The following is a 23,614-nucleotide window of genomic DNA, read 5'->3' on the forward strand; positions in this document are numbered from 1 at the left end:
TATAGTGCTCCCATATACAGACTGCCTCTATATAGTGCTCCCATATACAGACTGCCTTTATATAGTGCTCTCACATACAGACTGCCTCTATATAGTGCTCCCATATACAGACTGCCTTTATATAGTGCTCCCATATACAGACTGCCTCTATATAGTGCTCCCATATACAGACTGCCTCTATATAGTGCTCTCACATACAGACTGCCTCTATATAGTGCTCCCATATACAGACTGCCTTTATATAGTGCTCTCACATACAGACTGCCTCTATATAGTGCTCCCATATACAGACTGCCTTTATATAGTGCTCCCATATACAGACTGCCTCTATATAGTGCTCCCATATACAGACTGCCTCTATATAGTGCTCCCATATACAGACTGCCTTTATATAGTGCTCCCATATACAGACTGCCTCTATATAGTGCTCCCATATACAGACTGCCTCTATATAGTGCTCCCATATACAGACTGCCTTTATATAGTGCTCCCATATACAGACTGCCTCTGTATAGTGCTCCCATATACAGACTGCCTCTATATAGTGCTCCCATATACAGACTGCCACCATATACACAGACTGCTCCAATATACATAGAGTGCCCCAGATACAGTTCTGTGTTGTCCTGTTCTGCTTTCCAGGAGACTTGTACAGGGTCTGCTATATATGATGGTTCTCAGAGACAGCAGCTTCCCTGTGGATCCCCCAGTGTCCTCTGGATCTGATGAATTTGATGCGACTTTGCGCCCCACCAATCCTGACCTGGTGTTGTTTCCATTCACTGACTATCATTGAGGAGGGTCTCTGACTTCTGCTAAGTACATTGTATAGGAGTCTCATGTCGAAATCTGGGGCGCTCTGTCCTCTGGGCCGTCTCACCTCACATGGTGCAGAGCCGCTAGGAGGATGAAGGCTCCAGGTATATATAGGGGAGAGCTAGGTATGATGGGAACACACCGAGGTCAGGTGGAGACGTCTGCGCCAGGTCCTTGGAATAATGACTTGTTAAAGGGATTTTATTTTTAGAGGCCGCGGCTCAAGCGCTGAGCACAGGTTATTAACTGGCCTGTCTGAACGCACATCAAACCCGTCCCTGGTGGGGCCTATGTTAAATTCCATCATTAAAACCTATTACCGAGCCATCAAACTGCGCTGTAATTCCCTCTAATGACCTCATTTCCCTAAGTGTCAGCGCCGCGCGCTTCTCGCCGCCTTTCTGCTGACTGGAGCGTCTCTGTGAGAGAGAGAAATCAATGTGGAAAGAGATGAAGGTGGAGGGCCGGCAGCAGGGGACCCAGAAAAATCTCCAATATTCCCTCTTCTATCCAGTCTATTAGCGTCCTCTGTCAGCCGCCACCTCCGTGTGTGATTGAGGGCCGAGCGGAGACCAGACAGGAGGGGGCTTGTCCGGGACGCCGCCGCTGGTTACGGCTCTTTTATGAATCCACTTATTAAGGCGGGTGTATATAAAAATGGATTATTGCATTAAAAGTTCACAATGTTCTCGGTTTCTCGCAGGTTTCCTGAGAAATAAAAAAAAAAAAAAATACAGCGTGCAGAGTGAAGATCTGCAGCCGAGACGCGGCCCCCCCGCCCCCGCCCCTCCGCTTTTCTCTGCTAGAAATCATTTGGTAAATACAAGAAGGGGCCCCGGGGCGATGGGAGCCCAGGCACTCATTTTTAGAGTGGATAATTGACTTCTTTCAGTTGATAATTCATTGCTTGCATATGTTACCTAATACATCAGCCGCGCGGAGTCGCTACTGCCCCGAGCTGCGGCACACACTGCGGATGATAGATGACTGCATTATGGCTTTGTGAATGAATTATGTCTGACAAACGCACTAAGCGGGAGAGGCGGCGGCCGCCCCGTATCTGTCCTAATCTGGGAGGAATTATCACTATTTCCACATTAAAAAGAAAAGGAATTAATGGAGCAATTGAGCTATTAAAAATGTATAGGGCCGCGCTTTATCAGGCGCTCCGCACACATCCATCACACTGCGCTCTGCTGCTTCCTGTGCTAGAAAAACAGGTCAGGATTATTATGACATAGCGACTGCGGTAGGAAGCTTCACCTCACAGCAGACGGCCTCACTTTACTGCCGGTGATGTCATCAGGTCTGGCAGTGATATCACAGGCACTAAAGTTTGTTTACTTCAACTCTGCACTGATTCTGCTCCGGATACAGTGAACTTTGTAGCGGCGTTATCCCCCCCACACACACACACACACCACCACCCTTAGCCGCCACAAGAGGAAGCACGAACAAGCAAGTGCCCCACACTGGGCACCACCTAAACCAACCAAATTATTCACCCTGTGTCAGTCCCTGCCGATGCCTTCCACTGTGCACTCACTGCTCCAATGCCCCCATACCAGTCACTGCTCTAATGCCTTCCCCTGTGCCAGTCACGGCTCTGATGCCTTCCTCTGTGCCATTCACTGCCTGATGCCTCACCCCATGCCAGTCACTGCTCCAATGCCCCCCCTGCCAGTCACTGCCCTGATACCTCCCCCCGTGCCTGTCACTGCTCCAATGTCCCCCTTTGTCAGTCACTGCCACCAAGCTTTCCCATGCCAGACACTCCCCCGAAGCCTCCTCTGCCAGTCAATGCCCGCCTCTTCCAGTCACCACCCCTGTGCCAGTCACTGCCCGATGCCTCCCCCTATGCCAGTCACTGCCCCAAACCTCCCTCTCTGTGGATCACTGCCCCCAATGTCTCCCCCTCTGCCAGTCACTGCTCTGATACCCCCTGTGCCAGTTACTGCCCCGATGCCTTATCCCCATATTGGTCACTGCACTGGTTACCATTCACCATAGAATAAAATGTACACTCATCCCAGTCACCCACAGAGCTCCCACAGCACTGTGCCCCCTACATGTCCTCGCTCATCTATGTCTACTACCAGACCATTGCCAGTAGTTTATGACTGAGGCCATGTACATTGGTATGTTAGTTACATACAGTCATGTTAAATGTATATGGGATTACAGTCAAATTACATATACAGATGGGACCTGTGTTACCATCTGTAACATCATGATGATGCATTTAACCCAATGTTCTGACTGATTTAACTGATCCCCCTAATGCAATTATTGTGTATGGGATTACATCCAGTTATATGTATATGGGATTACACTTAGGTATATGTATATGGGATTACATCCAGTTATATTTATATGGGATTACATGAATATATATGGGGTTACAGCTAGTTTTATGTATATGGGATTACATCCAGTCAAATGTATAAGGGATTATATACAGTTGCATACATATTGGATTACAGCTAGTTATAGGTATATGTGATTACATCCAGCTATATGTATGGGATTACAGTTACATGCAGCTATGTTAAATGCTTATAGTATTGCAGTCATGTTATATGAATATGGGATTACAGTCACAGTCATGTTATATGAATATGGGATTACAGTCACAGTCATGTTATATGTAAATGACAATACAGTCAAATAATACGTATATGGGGCTCCAGTCACATAGTCAAGTTTAATGTATATGGCACTACAGTCACATACAGTCATGTTACATGCATATGGGATTACAGTAAAACATACAGTTATGTTATATGCGATTACAGTCACATCTCGCCATCTGCTGGACACATTTATGTGTAGCATCTTCTTTCTGCTGTGTAAACAGACTTAAGGTCCTATTACACTGAGCGATTTTTAACGATTAACAACTAACGATTAACGATCACAAACGAGATTGTTTATTGTTAACCTGAAATCGTTCGCCACATTACACAGATCGATAATCTTTAGTACGATCGTTACTATGATCGTTATTATATGATTACTATGATCGTTTATTCCTTCTGATCCCAGAAAAACAATAGGCAATGTGCAGCTACACTGAACGATTAGTGAAGAAATGCGAACGATTAACGATAATTTAAGGTTGAGATCTAAATCAACAATCAACGACATACGAACGACTTTTCGATCGTTGCCTGCAATTACACAGAACGATTATCGTTTAAATTGGAAAAAACGTCCACTCACCTCCCCGGGTTCCCGCAGCTAGTCCCGCATCGCGGCGCTCTGGTGCCTGGTTCCCGGCCACTTCCGGGTGTCTGACGCGGACCCGAGACGTCACGTCTCAGGTCCGCTCAGCCACTCAGTGAAGGTGGCGGGATCCGTTTCAAGTCCGCTCAGATCCCGCCTCTGTCACTGAGTGGCTGAGCGGACCTGAGACATATCGTCTCGGGCGGCGTCAGACACCCGGAAGTGGCCGGGCACCGGAGCGCTGCGATGCGGGACCCGCCGCTGGAACCGGGGAGGTGAGTGGACGTCTTTTCCCTCGGCCACCTCCTCCCCAGTCCCAGCAAAAAAAAGTGCCCCCCCCCCCCCCCCCCCCGCTGGAGTACCCTTTTAATTCCGGGGCTTTTTTTTACGCCCAGCTTACAAATGTCCCTGCAGCGCTGGAGCTCTGAGGATTTATGTAGAGGCGCATTGCCTCTACATAAATCCTGTGCGCACGGAGCCCGTCCGTACAAACTAAGTAAGACCTACGCCAGCTCAGAGCTGGCATAGGTATCAATGACATTTTTCCGCACCTTCCGTTATGCCCCTGCCCCTTTGGCACAAGTGACACAGAAAGCCCACTTGCTAATAAATAATTTGCAAAAAAAGCTTTTGCAAACAAATTTTTTCGCAAGTGGGCCGTCAGCGCAAAAAAAGCTCTATGTGCCACTTGCTGTTGGACATTAGACTTTGTTTTCCTTTGGTACGTATACTTTCTGCGATGCACGATGTGTGGACAGACTTTGCCGCCATCTGCTGAACAAGTGTATGTATTGCGCCTTCTCTCTGTGGTGCAGGATATGTGGACAGACTTTGTCGCCATCTGCTGGACTCGTCTGTGTAGTACGTCTCCTTTCTCTGATACAGGATGTCTGTGCCTTTTGGACTTTTGTGCCATCCGCTGTATGTCACTGCAGTTTCAAATCCTGTAGATTCTCCTCCTATTTTTGTGGTGTCATGTAAGGAGCTGTGATTATCCAGGAAGTACATCCAGGTATATAAGTCCTAGAGGATAAGATGCCAGTGTCAAGATGGGATGCTATAGAAAGGAGATCCACAGGACATGGTGTTCACTGGATATAACAAAGGACTGAGCACTGTATATATCTGAACACTGTATACAACCCCTGTGCCACTGTATATAACAACTGAGCCCTTTATACACCACCAAACACTGTATACAACAGCTGATCTCTGCATATACCACTAAGTAATGTACAGTATATACCCAAACACTGTATATAACCACTGAGCTCTGCATACAGATGCTAGCGGAAGTATTCACCCCCTTGGCATCTTAACAGAAAACTTTTGTATGCATAACTTTACACCCCCCTAAAGTCAGTACTCTGTAGAGACACTTTTTGCGGCAATTACAGCTGCAAGTCACTTCGGATAAGTCTCTATAGGCCGCCATATCCTGATTACAGTCTGGGCTTTGACTATAACCACCCGAGTGTTGCTTCAGCAGTAAGCTTGGGGTCATTGTCCTGGATGGTGAACCCAGTGTCAAATCACTGACAGACCAAAACAGGTTTTGCTCAAGAACATCTCCGTACTTCTTATCATCCATCTTCCCCCCTACTCTGACCAGTTTCCTAGTCCCTGCTGGTGAAACCCCCAGCGTGCTGCTGCCACCACCATGTGTCACTGTGGGGAGGGGGTTCTTTGGGTGATGAGGGGGTTCTTTGGGTGAGGAGATGTGTTTGTTTTGCTCGAGGCATAGCGTTTTCCTTGGTAGCTGAAAGGTCCAGTTTTGGTCTCATCTGACCAGGGCCCCTTCCTCTATACATTTGGGCAGTCTCCCTTGTGCCTTTTGGCAAACTCATAATAGGTCTCCTTATTTTTGGCTGTAAGGGCTTTTTACTGTGTACTCTAAAGCCTAGCTGTATGAAGTGTACGGCATATTGTGCTCCTATGGTCAGATACTCCAGTCTCTGGTTGGGAACTCTATGTCTTCTTTAGGATTACCTTTGGTCTCTGTGCTGCCCCTCCTTGCCCGGTCTGAGAATGTTGGTGGACGTTCCACTCTTGGCAGGTTTGTTGTAGCACCATGTTTTGTCCATTTGATAATAATGGATAAGAGGTGGCTCCAGGAGATCAGAGATTTATTTTTTTTTATAACCCACTTGTACTTCTCACCAACTTTGTCCTTGACTTGTTTGGAGATCTCCCTGACCTTCATAGTGTTGTTTGGTTGGTTATTCCTCTTTCTTAAACAAGCGCTACAAACACATGGCCACTTTTCCCCGTCTTGTCTCCAGTTCAGGTGTAGTCTGCAATTAAGCTCCATTTACTTCAATGGAACTGAGTTTGAAACCCCACCCAAACTGGAGACAAGAGAGGGGAAATGTGGCCATGTTTTTGTAGCTATGGAAAACCCCTTTAATGGTGCTGAAGCCTCTGGGACCTTTCAGAAATAGTGTATAGTATATACTGACAGACCATGTGACACTTAGGGTGGTATTACACTGGACAATTTTTCAGCGATTAACCCCTGAACTGCCGCGGTCCCGGGTTCCGCGGCTATTAGCGGGCATGGTCCGATTGCCGTGCCCGCTAATTAGATAATTACCTGATGCAGACGTTCCCTGGTGTCTAGTGGCGGAGATCGCCCCCCCCCCCCCGCCCCCCACCCCAACCGGAAGCAATCGAGTGCCTATCTCATTGATTTATGCTGTATTACTATACAGCATAAATCTCAATGAGAGATCAGTGTGCTTATACTAGAAGTCCCAAGTCCCCCAGGGGGGCTTCTAGTTTAAGTGTAAAAAAAAAAAGTGTCATTAATAAAAGCCCCCTCCCCTAATAAAAGTGTGAATCACCCTTTTCCCATGTTATAATTAAAAATAAATAAAAAAATAAACAAACATGTTTGGTATCGCCGCGTGCGTAATCACCCGAACTATTAATTAATCACATTCCTGATCTCGTACGGTTAACAGCGCAAGCCCAAAAAAATCCCGAAGTGCGAAATTGCGCATTTTTGGTCGCATCAAATCCGGAAAAGCTGTAATAAAAAGTGATGCCAAAAGTCGCATATGCGCAATCAAGGTATCGATAGAAAGAACACATCATGGCGCAACAAATGACACCTGACACAGCCCCATAGACCAAAGGATAAAAGCGCTATAAGCCTGGGAATAGAGCTATTTTAAGCAACATATATTTGTTAACAATGGTTTGATTTTTTTAAAAGCCATCATATAATATAAAAGTTATACATGTTACATATCGTTGTAATCGTAACGACTTGGGGAACATATCTATCAAGTCAGTTTTACCCCAGGGCGAACGGCATAAAAGAAAAATACCCTCCAAATAAAAGAAATGCGTTTTTTTTTTTTTTTTTCAATTTCACCACACTGGTTTTGCAGTGTACTTTATGAAAAAATTCAGCCTGTCATTGCAAAGTACAATTAGTGACGCAAAAAATAAGGGCTCATGTGGGTTTCTAGGTGAAAAAATGCAAGTGCTATGGCCTTTTAAGCAGGAAAAAAAACGAAAATGCGAAAATTTAAATTGGCCCGGTCCTCTAAAGCAGTGATTTTCAAGCAGAGTGCCGTGGCACATGGTTGGGTGTGCCGCGGGGAAAGTTCCCCAAACTATGGTGCCCCTGTGAAACAGGAGAAAACAATGGGGGAGAGAAACCTGGGGATGGGGGAGAAACAGGGGAGAGAAACATGGGGGTGGGGGAGAGAAACAGCGGAGAGAAGCAGGGGAAAGAGAAGTTTGGTGGAGAGAAGCAGGGGGGAGAGAAGCACGGGGGAGAGAAGCACAGGAGAGAAGCAGGGGGGAGAAAGTATGATGGAGAGAAGCAGGGGGGAGAAATATGGTGGAGAGAAGCACAGGAGAGAAGTAGGGGGGAGAAGTATGGTGGAGAGAAGCACAGGAGAGAAGCACAGGGGGAGAAGAAAACAGGCCCAGGTTTCACACTGTGAGTATAAATACATTTAGAATCTATATTATTAACTATATGTATAATATGTACTGTTTTAGTGTCATTTTGTGCCATTTTAGTTGGTGGTGTGCCCCGGGATTTTTTAAGTATAAAGTGTGCCGCGGCTCAAAAAAGGTTGAAAATCACTGCTCTACAGGGTTAGAGATGAACTCTCTCAAACGACCGCTACGACAAACGATCTTAAATCCTTCACCCTAGTACACAGGACGATGACCACTACTTATCGTCGTTCTTGCGATCGTCCTTTCCTGGCTCATAGACCAGGGAACGACCAAACAGCGTGTTATTACACTGAACGATGTTCGAACAATTTGTGAATAATCAACAATGAAAATAGGTCCAGATTCTATCAGACGATCACCGATTTTTTGTTGGTCGTTTAAGCATTGCTTGCTATTACACAAAACGATTATCATTTAAATTCAAGCGATCTAACGATTTTTCGGACGATAGTCCCGTGTAATACGGTGCTTAGACTGCACACCGGTAGACTTAATGTCATTAAGCAGGTGACTTCTGAAGGAAATTGGTTGAGCCAGAACTTTTTAGATGAAGGGGGTGATTACATATGCTAGTACCAATTTTTATATACAGGTGGTCCTCGACTTACGACGTTGATCCGTTCTTACGCGGTGGCAGATGTTTATACAGTACTGTAGCATAATAACAGTACTGTACTGTAAACACTTAGCCTATCCTAACACCTATCCTAACACAGTAGCCTACATAATTATCAAGAAACACATAGGTACAGTAAAATATTGTGCAGTATGTTTAATAATGAAATACTGTACTGTACAGTAATAAACAGTGTACTGTACTGTAATAAAAAAAACAGTATTGTACATATGTACTGTACTGTAACAAACAAAGAGAACAGTACTGTAAGTACTTTAACAGTAATAAACAGTGTACTGTACTGTAATAAAAAACTATTTCAAAGAAAGAACAGGCTTATTGGGAGGAAGCTGCAGAAGGTGCTTGAGATACTAGGCCAGGTAAGTCAAGAGGGGCAGCTGAGGTAGAGGGTACAGATACAGGATCTGTTGCGGCCTCTCAACCTTCTTGAAGTACTGCTGCAGGTTAGGGTCCTATTCCACAGGCCAAGGAGGGCCCGATCAACAATGTAAACGAGCGGCGATCTGCTAGATCGCCGCTCGTTTATTGGGCCTATTCCACGGCCTCATGATCATTGAGCGAGGGCTGCAAGGACATTGTTACCGATGTCCTTGCAGCATCATACATTACCTGTCCGGCTTCTTCTCCGCGCTGTCTTCATCCCCGGGTCCCGCGCGCTCTATCTTCAGAATGGCCGGTCAGCTGACAGGCCACACTCAGCCAATCACAGGCCGCGGCGGTCCCGGCCTGTGATTGGCTGAGCGCTCCGCCAGCTGACCGGCCATTCTGAAGATAGAGCGCGCGGGACCCGGGGATGAAGAAGCCTGGACAGGTAATGTATGATGCTGCTGCTGCTTGTCAAATCGTCGGTCGCCCGCCGCGCACCGCTATTCAACCGTAGCGATGCGCGGTGGGGGAACGATGATTTTCATACGATGAGTATCATAACATGTTTCAAACTATATCATAAATAAACTATAATTTCCTTTATAAATATACTTTTTATTATTTAGAACATGCGATATGTGTATGTGCTAGACAACCGCCACTAGATGGCATACTAGACTGCTCTACGTTACAAGAACACCTGGAAACTGCACATTTCATTCGATCGCTGCTCGTTTACTGAGCCTATTCCACGGCCCGATGATCGTTGAGCGAGGGCTGCAGGGACATCGTTACCAATGTCCTTGCAGCCCTTGCAGCAGCATACATTACCTGCAGGTCTTCTTCTCCACGCTGTCTTCATCCCAGGGTCCCACGCGCTCTATCTTCTGAATGGCCGGTCAGCTGACAGGCCACACTCAGCCAATCACAGGCCGTGGCGGTCCCGGCCTGTGATTGGCTGAGCGCTCCGTCAGCTGACCAGCCATTCTGAAGATAGAGCGCGCAGGCCCCAGGGATGAAGACAGCGCGGAGAAGAAGCCTGGGCAGGTAATGTATGCTGCTGCTGCTTGTCAAATCGTCGGCCGCCCGCCGCGCACCGCTATTCAACCGTAGCGATGCGCGGTGGGGGAACGATGATTTTAGGTCTGGCCCTAAATGAACGATCAGCCGATGACACGATCATCAGCTGATCGTTCTCTCTATTTCACTGAACGATAATCGGCCAAATGGGGCCGATCCGGCCGATTATCGTTACTGTGGAATAGGGCCCTTAGTCTGGAAGGAGACCATCTTCTTCTCCTCTAAGATCTCCTTGTAACATCTAAGGGAATCCATGACTCCTCTGGCCACAATAGTGTACCTCTCTCAGCCTCAAACCTTGACAACCCTTCTTCTATCAGGGCAAAACCTCTTGCCAAGCCTTGCCTTGTAAATCTCTTTGGTTCTGGGGTTGGTATGTCTTCCTCTTCCTCTATGATTTGCTTCCCCAGCTGAATAAAGTCCTTAGCAGATAACTCCTCTCCATTAGATGCCAGTAGCTTTGTGACCTCCTCGTCCTCCACCTCCAGATTCATTGTCTTACTCATAGCAACAACGTTCTGTATGACACTAGTTACTGACTCTTGAACTCCTGTGAATTCATTGAACTGGGGACACAGTTTTTTCCACACACCATTCATACTGGTCTGCTTAACCTAATCCCAGGAATCAGCAATGTTCTTCACAGCATCAAGGATGTTGTATTTTTTCAAAAGTCCTTAAGAGTCAAGTCCTTATTCTTTTCAGTTGCTTCTAAAGCATTGCCAATGACCCTTAGGAGGTAATTAGGCCTTGAATGTAGCAATGACTCCTTGGTCCATAGGCTGTATTAGGGCAGTGGTATTAGGTGGAAGGTAAACCACCTTAACATTAGGGTGAAAGTCATCCACATGGGCAGGGTGTCCAGGGGCGTTGTCCAGAATTAGCAACACCTTAAAGGGGATATCCTTGGAGGTACAGTACCGCACCATGCCTGGCACAAAATGGTTGTAGAACCAGTCCTCAAACACTGCAAGCGTCACCCATGCCTTCCGGTTAGGGTGGTATTACACGGGCCGATGGGGGCCGATAATACCTGTAAACGAGCAGCGATCTGCTAGATCGTTGCTCGTTTACTTGGCCTATTACACGGCCCGATAATCGTTAAACAAGGGCTGCAGGAACATCGTTACCGATGTCCTTGCAGCCTTTGTTTAAACTGTATACATACCTAATCCATGGTCCAGGGTTCCTCTTCTTCTTAACTTCTCACCGGGTCCACGCACTTCAGCTTCACAGCGGCTTGTCTCTGCTGACAGGCCGCTCGGCCAATCACTGGCTGCGGCGGTTCCGGCCTGTGATTGGCGAGGGGCCTGTCAGCTGACACAGGCCGCTGAGAAGCCGGAGTGCACGGGACCCGGTAAGTAGCTCTGAGGAAGAGGAACCCTGGACCATGGATTAGGTATGTATTCTTCTTTGCTAATCGTCAGCGTCGGCCGCGCACCGCTATTACACGTAGCGGTGCACAGTCGGCGCCCGACGATTATAGGTCTGAACTTATATCAACGATCAGCCGATGACAACCATCATCGGCTGATCGTTTCTTTAGTACACGGAACGATAATCGTCCGAATCGGGCCGATTCGGCCGATTATCGTTCCGTGTAATAGTACCCTTAGACTTCCAGATCACTGGTAGTTGACCCTTAGAAATGCCCTTGAGTGCCCTTGGATTCTCAGCCTGATACCCCCAAGAAGCAAAGTCTCTCCTTGCTGACTTTATGACCTGGTGCTGACTTCTCCTCCTTGGAGATGTACGTGCCAGAACAAGCCTGTCTCATCCACGTTGAACACTTGTTGAGCACAGTAATCCCCCTCCGATTTTATCTGAGCCAATGCTTTAAGAAACTTTCTTGCTGCTTTGTCATCACCACTAGCAGCTTCACCTTGCACTAATGTTATGGAAATTGGCCTGATCCTTAAACCTCATAAACCAACCCCTACTCAACCACAAACTCATTACTTTCACTTTCTTCTCCCTTTTCTCTTTTCAGCACCTTAAACAATCACCAAACCTTCTCCTGAATAACCATAAGGCTCACAGGGATACGGCGTTGATTTTGGTCTTCCAACCAAAGCACTAATAATCGTTACATCTTAATAAAAAGCCCACTACGCTGCTTTGTTATTAGAGATGAGCGAATAGTATTCGATCGCATAGCTATGCGATCGAATATGTGATTGAGTATTCAAATCTAAATTAACTTTACTAAAACAGCTAAACAATTTTTTAGCTGTTTTAATGAAGTTTATGCTCCCTGGGAAAGCAGGGAATCAGTATTACAGGGCACGGTATTACCGGCAATTAGCAATTGCCGGCAATAATGCCAATCCCTGTAATAGTTATATTTAATTAATAAAACAAAGTTTCGTTCTAAAAAAGTTATATACATATATATATATATATATATATATATATATTTTTTTTTTTTTTTTTTTTATTGCAACAGCATGGATTCGTTTTAATTAAGCTATTGCACAACGAAAATAACTTTTTTGGAACGAAACTTTGTTTTATTAATTAAATATTAACTATTACAGGAATCAAATCTTGTCGAATCTTGATTTCCAGGTCCCAAGGATTTTTCTCCCATAGACTATAATGAGATTCGATAATTGATCGAATAGTCGAATATCAGGAGCTATTCGAATCGAATTCAATCGAATCCAATATTTCACTATTCGCTCATCTCTATTTGTTATCACTGTCGCTTTCATAGGAGCAGATGTTTTCACATGTTCAAGGATACGATCTTTATCCTTGATAATCGTAGCGACAGTCGAACGACTAAGTCCTAATGACCGACCAATGTCTGTCGCTGTTTCCACCTTATCAAATCACTCCACTTCCATGGTGATAGCCATAATTAAGGGTGTTATGGCGTGTAGAAGACTCGTCTTCTTCCTCTGTCTGGAACTGTGTCACTGAGTACTCGAGTTACACCAGAACCTTGTAAGTCGGAATAAGGCATTGGATTAAAGCTTCGTAACCACGAAACAACGTAACTCAAAACCGTTGTAACTCGAGGACCACCTGTATCATTTTTCTTTTCTCTTTTCATTTTTCCAACTTTACACAATAAAGATACTGACACCGCAATTCTTTGCTTATATATTCTTCTTTACAAAAGTAATTCAGTACATATTCAACATATATCACCCGTGTGAATCACGCTCTCATGGGACCTCGTCTTGGCGTCCTGCTTAGGTTGCTGATAAAGTCCTCATGTCGGCTTGGACGGCAGAGACCTCTATGACGGATAGGAGGCCAGGTAGCAGCGTCTTACGTCATCACGCGACGTTTCGGAATTACTTCCTTTCTCAAGAGTGTGCATGCTAAGTGAAACCCATCACCATAAATACTTTCAGTGACGTCATCGGACCTTGACCACTTATCAAATTCTAGACTAAAACATAATAATAAAAACAGGTTTCATTTAAGCTAGCATAATTATACACAATCTCTAGTATCATAACATGTTTCAAACTATATCATAAACTATAATTTCCTTTATAAATATACTTTTTATTATTTAGAACATGCGATATGTGTATGTGCTAGACTTACAACCGCCACTAGATGGCATACTAGACTGCTCTACGTTACAAGAACACCTGGAAACTGCACATTTCATTCGATTGCTGCTCGTTTACTGGGCCTATTCCACGGCCCGATGATCGTTGAGCGAGGGCTGCAGGGACATCGTTACCGATGTCCTTGCAGCCCTTGCAGCAGCATACATTACCTGCAGGTCTTCTTCTCCACGCTGTCTTCATCCCCGGGTCCAGCGCTCTCTATCTTCTGAATGGCCGGTCAGCTGACAGGCCACACTCAGCCAATCACAGGCCGTGGCGGTCCCGGCCTGTGATTGGCTGAGCGCTCCGTCAGCTGACCGGCCATTCTGAAGATAGAGCGCACAGGACCCGGGGATGAAGACAGCGCGGAGAAGAAGCCTGGGCAGGTAATGTATGCTGCTGCTGCTTGTCAAATCGTTGGTCGCCCGCCACGCACCACTATTCAACCGTAGCAATGCGCGGTGGGGGAACGATGATTTTAGGTCTGGCCCTAAATGAACGATCAGCCGATGACACGATCATCGGCTGATCGTTCTCTCTACTTCACTGAGCGATAATCGGCTGAATCGGGCCAAGTGGGGCCGATCCGGCCGATTATTGTTACTGTGGAATAGGGCCCTTAGGGACAATTCATGAGGGTTAGAAGAATCTGTAGTAGTAAGCAGGACTACGCCATCCAGAGTAAGGCAATGATAGAGAAGTTTGTAGAAAGAGGGTACAATAGAGAAACAGTGGAGAAAACAGCTAAAGAAGTGAGGGAGATCCCTAGAGGACGACTACTAGAAAGGAAAAGTAAGAACGAAGAGAAAATAGGATTTTTCTCTAGATATGATTCACATGCGAGCTTAATCAGAAGAACAATCATGAGACATTGGTCTATTCTTGAACATGATGACAAATACGGCAGATTGTTCAAGAGTAGACCTAAATTTGTGTACAGAAAAGGAAAATCTATCTCCAACAGCCTGGTGAGAGCAGACGTTGGAGAGGGTTTAAAACCTAGGCAAACTGTCCTGGCTTCTAAAAAAGTAGGAACCTTCCCCCGTTTGCAATGTCAGAACTGTTCTAGCATTATAAAAGGGGATAGCATTACCCACCCTAGGAAGGGACATAAAATACAACTTCGTGGTATGCACACATGCGACTCCTGTAATGTCATATATTTAATTAAATGCCCTTGCGGTGATGTATATGTTGGACAAACTAGCAGATCTGTAAAAATACGACTGAATGAACATAGATCAGCCATTAGGAGACTAGTACAGAGAGATCAGGCAGAAGGAATAGAAGAGAGAAAAAGCTTTGGAGAGACAGGTCTAGCAAGGCATTTTGCAGAGAGGAAACATAAAGTAAGTGACTTAAGATGGATTGTTTTGGAGGAAGTATGGTGTAGAGACAAGAATGAGATCAGAAAGAGATTATTACAAAAAGAGACCTACTGGATTTGTACGCTTGATTCCCAGCAACCGAGAGGATTGAATGAAATGTGCAGTTTCCAGGTGTTCTTGTAACCTAGAGCAGTCTAGTATGCCATCTAGTGGCGGTTGTAAGTCTAGCACATACACATATCGCATGTTATAAATAATAAAAAGTATATTTATAAAGGAAATTATAGTTTATTTATGATATAGTTTGAAACATGTTATGATACTAGAGATTGTGTATAATTATGCTAGCTTAAATGAAACCTGTTTTTATTATTATCTTTTAGTCTAGAATTTGATAAGTGGTGAAGGTCCGATGACGTCACTGAAAGTATTTATGGTGATGGGTTTCACTTAGTATGCACACGCTTGAGAAAGGAAGTAATTCCGAAACGTTGCGTGATGACGTAAGATGCTGCTACCTGGCCTCCTATCCGCCATAGAGGTCTCTGCCGTCCAAGCCGACATGAGGACTTTATCAGCACGATTCACACGGGTGATATATGTTGAGGCTGGGTTCACACTACGTATATTTGAGGCTGTATTTGGTCCTCATGTCAGGTCCTCATAGCAACCAAAACCAGGAGTGGATTGAAAACACAGAAAGGCTCTGTTCACACAATGTTTAAACTGAGTGGATGGCCGCCATATAACGGTAAATAACTGCCATTATTTCATTATTTCAATATAACAGCCGTTGTTTTAAAATAACAGCAAATATTTGCCATTAAATGACGGCCATCCACTCAATTACAACATTATGAGAACATAGCCTTTCTGTGTTTTCAATCCACTCCTGGTTTTGGTTGCTATGAGGACCAAATACAGCCTCAAATATACGTAGTGTGAACATAGCCTCAATATGTACTAAATTACTTTTGTAAAGAAGAATATATAAGAGTTAAGCAAAGAATTGCGGTGTCAGTATCTTTATTGTGTATGGCCTGATGAGAGGGACTGTGGCGACCCCTATATCTGACACTCCTTGCCCGATGTGAATAGAGGTGCATTCCTTTGATTTATACATTTCTCCAACTTTGTCATCAGGCAGTGACATACACAATCCAAAAATACATTTAAATGCAATTTATTTTGCAAGCCACTAGAGGGTATTGGGGTCTTCCAGGTGGTTGAGGATTCGTCCTTTGTATATGTGTGCTCTGGCCCCTTTTTAAATGATTTTATGTGTTTGTTATTCTGTGAAAATATAATAAAATTTGTTACATTTCTAGCATTTTTGAGTACACGCTGGATTGTTTAGATACGCATCTTTTTTTGCTGATGTAGCAGTGTTGGTCAAGTGTACCGGGAGGTGTATGCACCATTTACATTGGCTTGTGCCCACCCATTTTGTTGTTGTGTAAAATTGCACTGTAGCCATAGGCTCTGTATAAAGTCTTTGTCAGCTGTTGATTCCCAGATCAGATGCATAACACTGTGACTGACCTGTAGGTCCCAGTAATAATGCTCAAGTAATGTCAAATAATAATGCCCCCCTGTAGCCAGATATAGTGTCCTTAGTAGCCTGAAACAACGTCCCTTCCATATTAATGCCCCCCTGTAACCAGATATGCCTCATTTATAAATGCCTCATGAAGCCAAGTATGCCCCAGTAGTAGTCAGATACAATGCCCTCTTTAGCCAGGCATGCCCCTTGCAAATATGTCCCTTGTCACCAGGTATGCACCTAGCAGACAGTTATGCCCCTTGTTGCCGAATATGCCCCCCCCCCATCCACAGACAGTTAGGCCCCTTGTAGCCAGGTAAAACCCTAGTTGCCAGCCCCCCCTGCAGTTATGCCCCTAGTTGCCAAACCCCCTGCTGCAGCTATGCCCCTAGTTGCCAGCCCCCCTTGCAGAGTTATGCTTCTAGTTGCCCCCCCCTCCCGCAGATAGTTATCAGTTATGCCCCTTGCTGCCAGGTAAGCCCCTTCTCTGCAGATAGTTAGGCCCCTAGTTGTCAGGTATGCCCCCCCCTGCAGACAGTTATGACTCTAATTGCCAGATCCCACCCCCTGCAGACAGTTATGGTCCTTGTCGCCAGGAATTCACGTCTGCAGTTATGCCCCTTGTCACCTGGTACACCCCCCTTTGCAGACAGTTATGCCCCTAGTTGCCAAGTATACCCCCCTGCAGACAAGTTATGCCCCTTGTCACCTGGTACACCCCCCTTTGCAGACAGTTATGCCCCTAGTTGCCAAGTATACCCCCCTGCAGACAAGTTATTCCCCTTGTCACCAGGTATGCCCCCCTCTGCAGACAGTTATGCCCCTAGTTGCCAGGTATGCCCCCCTCTGCAGACAGGTAAGCCCCCCTCTGCAGACAGTTATGCCCCTAGTTGCCAGGTATGCCCCCCTCTGCAGACAGTTATGCCCCTAGTTGCCAGGTATGCCCCCTGAAGACAGTTATGCCCCTAGTTGCCAGGTATGCCCCCCTCTGCAGACAGGTAAGCCCCCCTCTGCAGACAGTTATGCCCCTAGTTGCCAGGTATGCCCCCCTCTGCAGACAGTTATGCCCCTAGTTGCCAGGTATGCCCCCTGAAGACAGTTATGCCCCTTGTTGCCAGGTATGCCCCCCTTTGCAGACAGTTATGCCCCTAGTTGCCAAGTATACCCCCCTTCTGAAGAGTTATGTCCTTTGTCGTCAGGTATTGGTGGAGTTGATTGACACCCCAGGACATTGCCAAATGTTAGCAAAACTAGCATTTAGCAATGTCCTGGTGCTAAAAGCAAATTAGTTTTTTTCCCAATGCCTCCCATTTACTCCCTCAACCTTTTCCACGTACCTCCTGTGGTACGCGTACCGCAGGGTGAGAAACACTGGTATAGATAACAGACGCTACCAGCCCCCTGTGCATTGCATATACCTGTATATTGCTTTGATCACTGCATGTACACAAACACTGTATACAACTACTGTATATGGACATGCCACTGATCCTTGTGTTTTACAGCCCTGGCTGTACCTTGTCTCTGATCCTCCTGTCAAGGGTTATGTTAAAATAAAAACATGTGTTATGTGAAATGTGTGTAATTTACAACACCACTCAGCCATTTATCTGACAGCATCAAAGAAAATAATCACATAGCAACAACCGAGAGTTCACCCGAAGAGAGAAACTCTCCCTACACGTAGAAATGATGCCACAGGTGAAGGACCAAAACTGTGCCCGGAGGAGCAGACATCACATTGTCATCCTCCTCCAGATGTCCTACATCCTATGTAGTGGCAACCAAGACAGGCCGGAAAGTAAAGGCCCTATTCCACGGAACGATTATCGTTAATAAACTCGCTCCAACGACCGCTCATTAACGATCACTAAACGATTTTTTTAGCGAACGATAACACATAACACGTGGGAACGTGAACGATATATGTAGTGTAACGATTATTTTGCAGTCGTTACATGGTCATTTAAAACGTTCGCCGGGGGTGATCATGACCATACGACGCACCTACTTTTTTTTAAACCTTTTTACGAACAAATGATTTCTAATTTTACAAACCGATTAGCGAATTATCTTTCAAAGACCAACGATTTTTTATCGACATGCTGAAAAACAATTTTGAACGACAATATAACGATTTCGCCTTTGTCGTTCGCTCGTTTATACCAATTCCACAAAACGATTATCGTAACGAGTGGTCGTTGGGGCGAGTTTATGAATGATAATCGTTCCGTGGAATAGGGCCTTAAGAGAAAATTCACACGTTCCATGATTACAATCTGTGAACGGAAGATAAGCTATTGACCCGAATCACGGAAATCCTAATCATAATGATACATGATGGTGGGAGCAATGGCTGTATCAGTATAGTAGCGTGAAAATGTAAACTGTTTCGGAGGTTCGAACTCCGTTCCATACTTACAGACCATGCATGAAACGTGTGAATGCCCCCAAGACAAAAAACAAAGAACCCTATGTGCAAGAGCACAGGGTCAGAGGGATGAAGGTGACTTACAGTCTCTCCAAGAAGAAAGAATGGAAGACAGCAGATGGAGACGACCATATAACAACCACAGACACAAATATCTTCAATTTTTTTTTCATCCAAAATTGTATTGACAAATTAATAACACATCATCATTTATTAGCAAAAGCCAAACAAGGCGACGGAACAAATCCGCATCCAAGCCCTGGAGTCAGACGAAACATCTACTGAACATTCAGGAGCTGTCACAGCTGAGGCTTCGTCACTGTAGAACTTCACATTTCTGGGACAAAGAATTTAATGAATTAACGTCTGAGAAATAACGATCAAAATTAACAGGAACAACAACAAATACCAAAATGCAACTTGACTTGAAGGGGTCTTCACATCTTAGCTAATATGGTTGAACGTGTAGGACTAGTCAAGTAAAATATGTTGTAAATACATTCATTTAGCAAACTTGCCTCCTCCTCCTGATATGCTGCTCTTCCCCTCCCATTGTTGACAGCTCGTTGTCTAGATTATCAACCACCACTCTGCTCTAAAAGCAGAGGTTGGGCTAGTGGTCCCTTGCACACTGCCATGTTGAGTCCATGAAACAAGATTTGTTGGCCGCGCTGAACTCGCTGTATCATGATAAATTATGATGGTATGAACTACTAAAATTTACATTAATACTTGACCGAACTAGCTAAGCAGCAAGTCCTATTCACAGAGACCTGCTCAGGATCAGCCAGTAACGTTGCCAACCAGAGAGAAAGGACTGTGCAGCTTATAGTCATTTTTGAGAAGACTACCTTCCCTGCTGTGCCCCACCAACAACTAGGGAGCGTCTCACAGACTGATGCTGCGTTTACACAATGCAATAATTCGCCGAACTGATTGTTGAAGGATTTGGTTTTTATAACATTCAGCGTTTAGACGAATAAATCGTTAGAAAAATCGTTTGAAAATTTGTAAGAAGAATCGTTGTTGCGATCATTTTTAAGATCGCTTAAGCCCTTCTTTCACATAGGGTGAATCTTTGAAAGACTGTTTACACAAAGTGATCTGCAAATTTTTAGTGAACGACGAACGACGATTTGAGAACATGTTGAAAGATCAAAATGAACGATTTCTTGCTCATCGCTTGCTGAGTTTACACGGAACGATTATTGCTCAAATGCGATTGTTATTGCGAAAATTCGAGCGATAATCGTTCTGTGTAAATGCAGCATTAGAAGCACTGATGTAGTATCCTGGGGCCCTCTAATCATGCCAAGTGTGAGGTGTCTCTGAAAGGTAAACAGATGGGCACCTGCACTGTACACCACTCAACCCTCCTCAAGTCTTATTGGCATCTAATGCTCACTTTGTAATTACCTATATAAGAAAAGAAACCTTGAGATTTGGTGAGGGTTGAATCGAACTTAAAGTGTCACTGTCGTTAAAATTTTTATTACAGAAATCAATAGTCCAGGCGATTTTAAGAAACTTTGTAATTGGGTTTATTAGCCAAAAAATGAATTTTTATCATGAAAAAGCAGTTTGAAACTCACCCCCCTGTCTTCATTGTTTTCCTATGGAGAGAGAAAGTAAAAGCAGCAAAACAGGACAACAAAGAGTTAATTTACATTCACATCGGGCTCTCTCCTCTGACAGTCACCAGGGACCTCTCTGACCTCTAATTAGGGCTCTGAATAGCTCCCCCGCTGAGCAATCCTCTGTTCTCGGCTCTTAGCTGCCCGCTAATCTCATTCCTTCGCCCTCCCCTCTTCATAGACCAGACAGATCCGACTGATGAAAAAACTGTCGAGATTTCCTGATTCTGAGCAGTGGATGACAGAAAGGAGAGGAGGGGGGCACCTGGGAAAAGGCTTTTTACATGCAGATAATGGCATATTTGGCTAATAAACCCAATTACAAAGTTTCTTAAAATCGCCTGGACTATTGATTTCTGCAAAAAAAAAATTAACGACAGTGACTCTTTAAGGAATACTGGGGGGCCCTTCTCTATTTGTAGAGGGTTTGAAGACTTCTGATTTTAAAAGAGATTTTGCAGCTGGTGATGGAGATGAAGAGGATGATGATGAAGGAGGAGCTGGAGATGATGGTGGTGGTGATGATGATGAAGATGGAGCTGCAAATAATGGAGGTGGTGATGATGATGATGATGATGAAAGAGAAGCTGGAGGTGATAGTGGTGATTATTATAATGAAGATGAGGATGAAGGTAGAGCTGAAGATAATAGTGGTGGTAGTGGTGTTGATAAAGGAGGAGCTGGAGATGATAATCATAATGAACTTGGAGCTGGAGGAGATAGTGAAAATAAAGTCGGAGCCGGAGGTGGAGCTGGAGATGATGAAAGTGGAGCTGGATGTGATGATGAAGACAATCTACATGAAATGATAGAGAGCTCTGATTCTGCAGTTACTAATAAAGCCTGGTGCCAGGTTGTGAAATCCCCTCAAAAACCATCTGCCTTCAGAAATCTTGACACAGCAGAGAGGAAAGTAACAGAACAAGCATGAGAGGAGTTCTCATTGATGGAACAGAGCAAGAAGTAAGTGACTGTCCCTAAGTGCAGCATCTTTCTAGAAAACACACTGTTGAACACAGAACCAAATGGGACTGCAGAGTCTTCTATATCACAGACTTCTCACCAGCAGAATATAAGGATGGACGGAGAACAATGCAACCAGGACAAGAGGCTTCACATGTGCCCGCATTATATGCGCTCCAGAAGACTACATCATCTATTCCAGCGCACTGACAGCTCAGCGTTACCTCTAATCACATTAAACAAGGAATTCCATTCAGTTGAATAAGTTTCCACAGCAACAAGCTGAGATGACGGAATAGTCGGAGAGCGATAACCAGGAGGGAGGCAAGCTACCTCACCCTCCTTATAAGCACGTCCTCTATAACAAAACCGTACAGGCAGAAGAGCAGTGTATACAGAGAAATATTGTGTCTGTCCTCCATATTATGGTGTATCTTATCTTATACAGACGCGTTACACCCTACATAGGGGGCAACAGTCATCAGTACCATACGTACACCATACATAACAATGCCTCTGTACAACAGTAATATACATACAAAATGGTTCTCAACTATTTTTGATCTTTACATGTTTCTGGAAAATATCAAAATGACCACGACAACAAAAACAAACAAAAAAAACGGAAAAGTTCTTCTTGTCATTCCTGACTGTACTTGGTCTCTGGAGGTTCTAGTGTCCGGCTCCGCAGCATATACATTTGAGGCAAGTCATAGATCTCTCTGCAGCGCTGTCACCAAACACCTTACCGCCACTTCACCTGGATTTCATCTTGGACAACAAAGGACAAATCTACACACTGAACACCAGCACGAAACAAAGGTCACCATCAGGCGAGGTGAATCCCACCGCTGACACATGCTGCTTTTCCACGGCTCCTATGGGTGCACTTCGGCTGCTTCCCCTTCACCTTCTGGCAGACATTACCTGCCGCATGTGCCGCCATAAAGAAGGTAGCGTAAAGTACCAGGTCATCCTAGGTGACGGGGTCTCTGGGTAAATTCAGCTGTATAGATTCTCCTCCTGCGTTGAATTTGGCAGCTGCCCCATTTCCATCCATAGTGAAGAGTTTGCACATTTTAGCATTGTCATGCACAGGAGAAGATTTCCGAGAGGACACGGGGGAATTGGTGGGGCTGAGCTGTACCGCCGTTGTGTCCTGCACTGTGTGTTCACTTGTCTCAATCTCAAAGGCTGCATTGCCTGGTTTAATAAACCCAATATTAGATCCCGGCTTACATTTCCTGTTTCCATGGGCTGGAGGTCTGCGGCTGCAGATACAGCATGCCCCAAAGAATGCAAAGGCAACTACTAATAGGATGGGTCCAATGATTATTGGCGGGTTGTTCACTGGCAGAAAAGTCCCAAAGGCAAAGGCACCGACCAAAGTGATGTTGATTCCGGCCAACATAATGCAGAGACCGCAGGCACAGCACAAGGCAGGAGAGGGCAAACCGTGAGGACGGGTCTTCTTTGGAGCGGGTTTCTGTGCCAGCGATGAGTTACTTTTGTCTGTAAACATCATGATTTGGATGTGAATTCTCCTGCCGCCCCTTCATGTGACCTGTTGAAACCATAAGAACAATCAGTAATGGAGCATAATGTGAACTACAAGGCCCAGAAGTCTGGAGGTTCAGCACAAATGTCTGGTATACTGTCCATAGAAGGGACCTGTCCTCACCTGCGTTCACTGCACCCTGACCAGCCCGGCACATCACATAATAGTCATCCTCTAAGGGGTCAGATCAAGCATTAAGATTGTCCGATTAGACGTTCAGACTTGCAAAAGCCAAAAACCCTTATATTGTAAATATAGTGAGAGCAGACGATTACCAAGCAGTCCGAGCACTCAACAGGAGCAAATATTTAGGTATGAGATTAATGGATATGGATGATGGGACAAATCTCAGTGCCTCTGTCAGACTGGTCCGACAAATCTCAATAAATACTGATTCCATCTGTTCCTGGAGTGCGAGGGTGTAGGACACATGTGTGTCTTGTCTGTAGTGTGGTTGTAGTGTTCCTATCTCAGGGTGTA

At 45.0% G+C, this 23,614-nt stretch overlaps 1 protein-coding gene across 1 annotated transcript; it reads right to left on the minus strand.

Moving 5' to 3' along the window:
* Positions 1-22,552: 22,552 nt before the first annotated feature.
* TMEM275 (transmembrane protein 275) lies at positions 22,553-23,101 on the minus strand. The gene has a single exon (XM_069981902.1). It carries the CDS (start codon positions 23,099-23,101, stop codon positions 22,553-22,555), a length of 549 nt encoding a protein of 182 aa, XP_069838003.1.
* Between the last annotated feature and the right edge of the window lie 513 nt (positions 23,102-23,614).

The sequence above is a fragment of the Dendropsophus ebraccatus genome, chromosome 8 (assembly GCF_027789765.1).
Source record: "Dendropsophus ebraccatus isolate aDenEbr1 chromosome 8, aDenEbr1.pat, whole genome shotgun sequence".
Taxonomy (NCBI): Eukaryota; Metazoa; Chordata; class Amphibia; order Anura; family Hylidae; genus Dendropsophus; species Dendropsophus ebraccatus.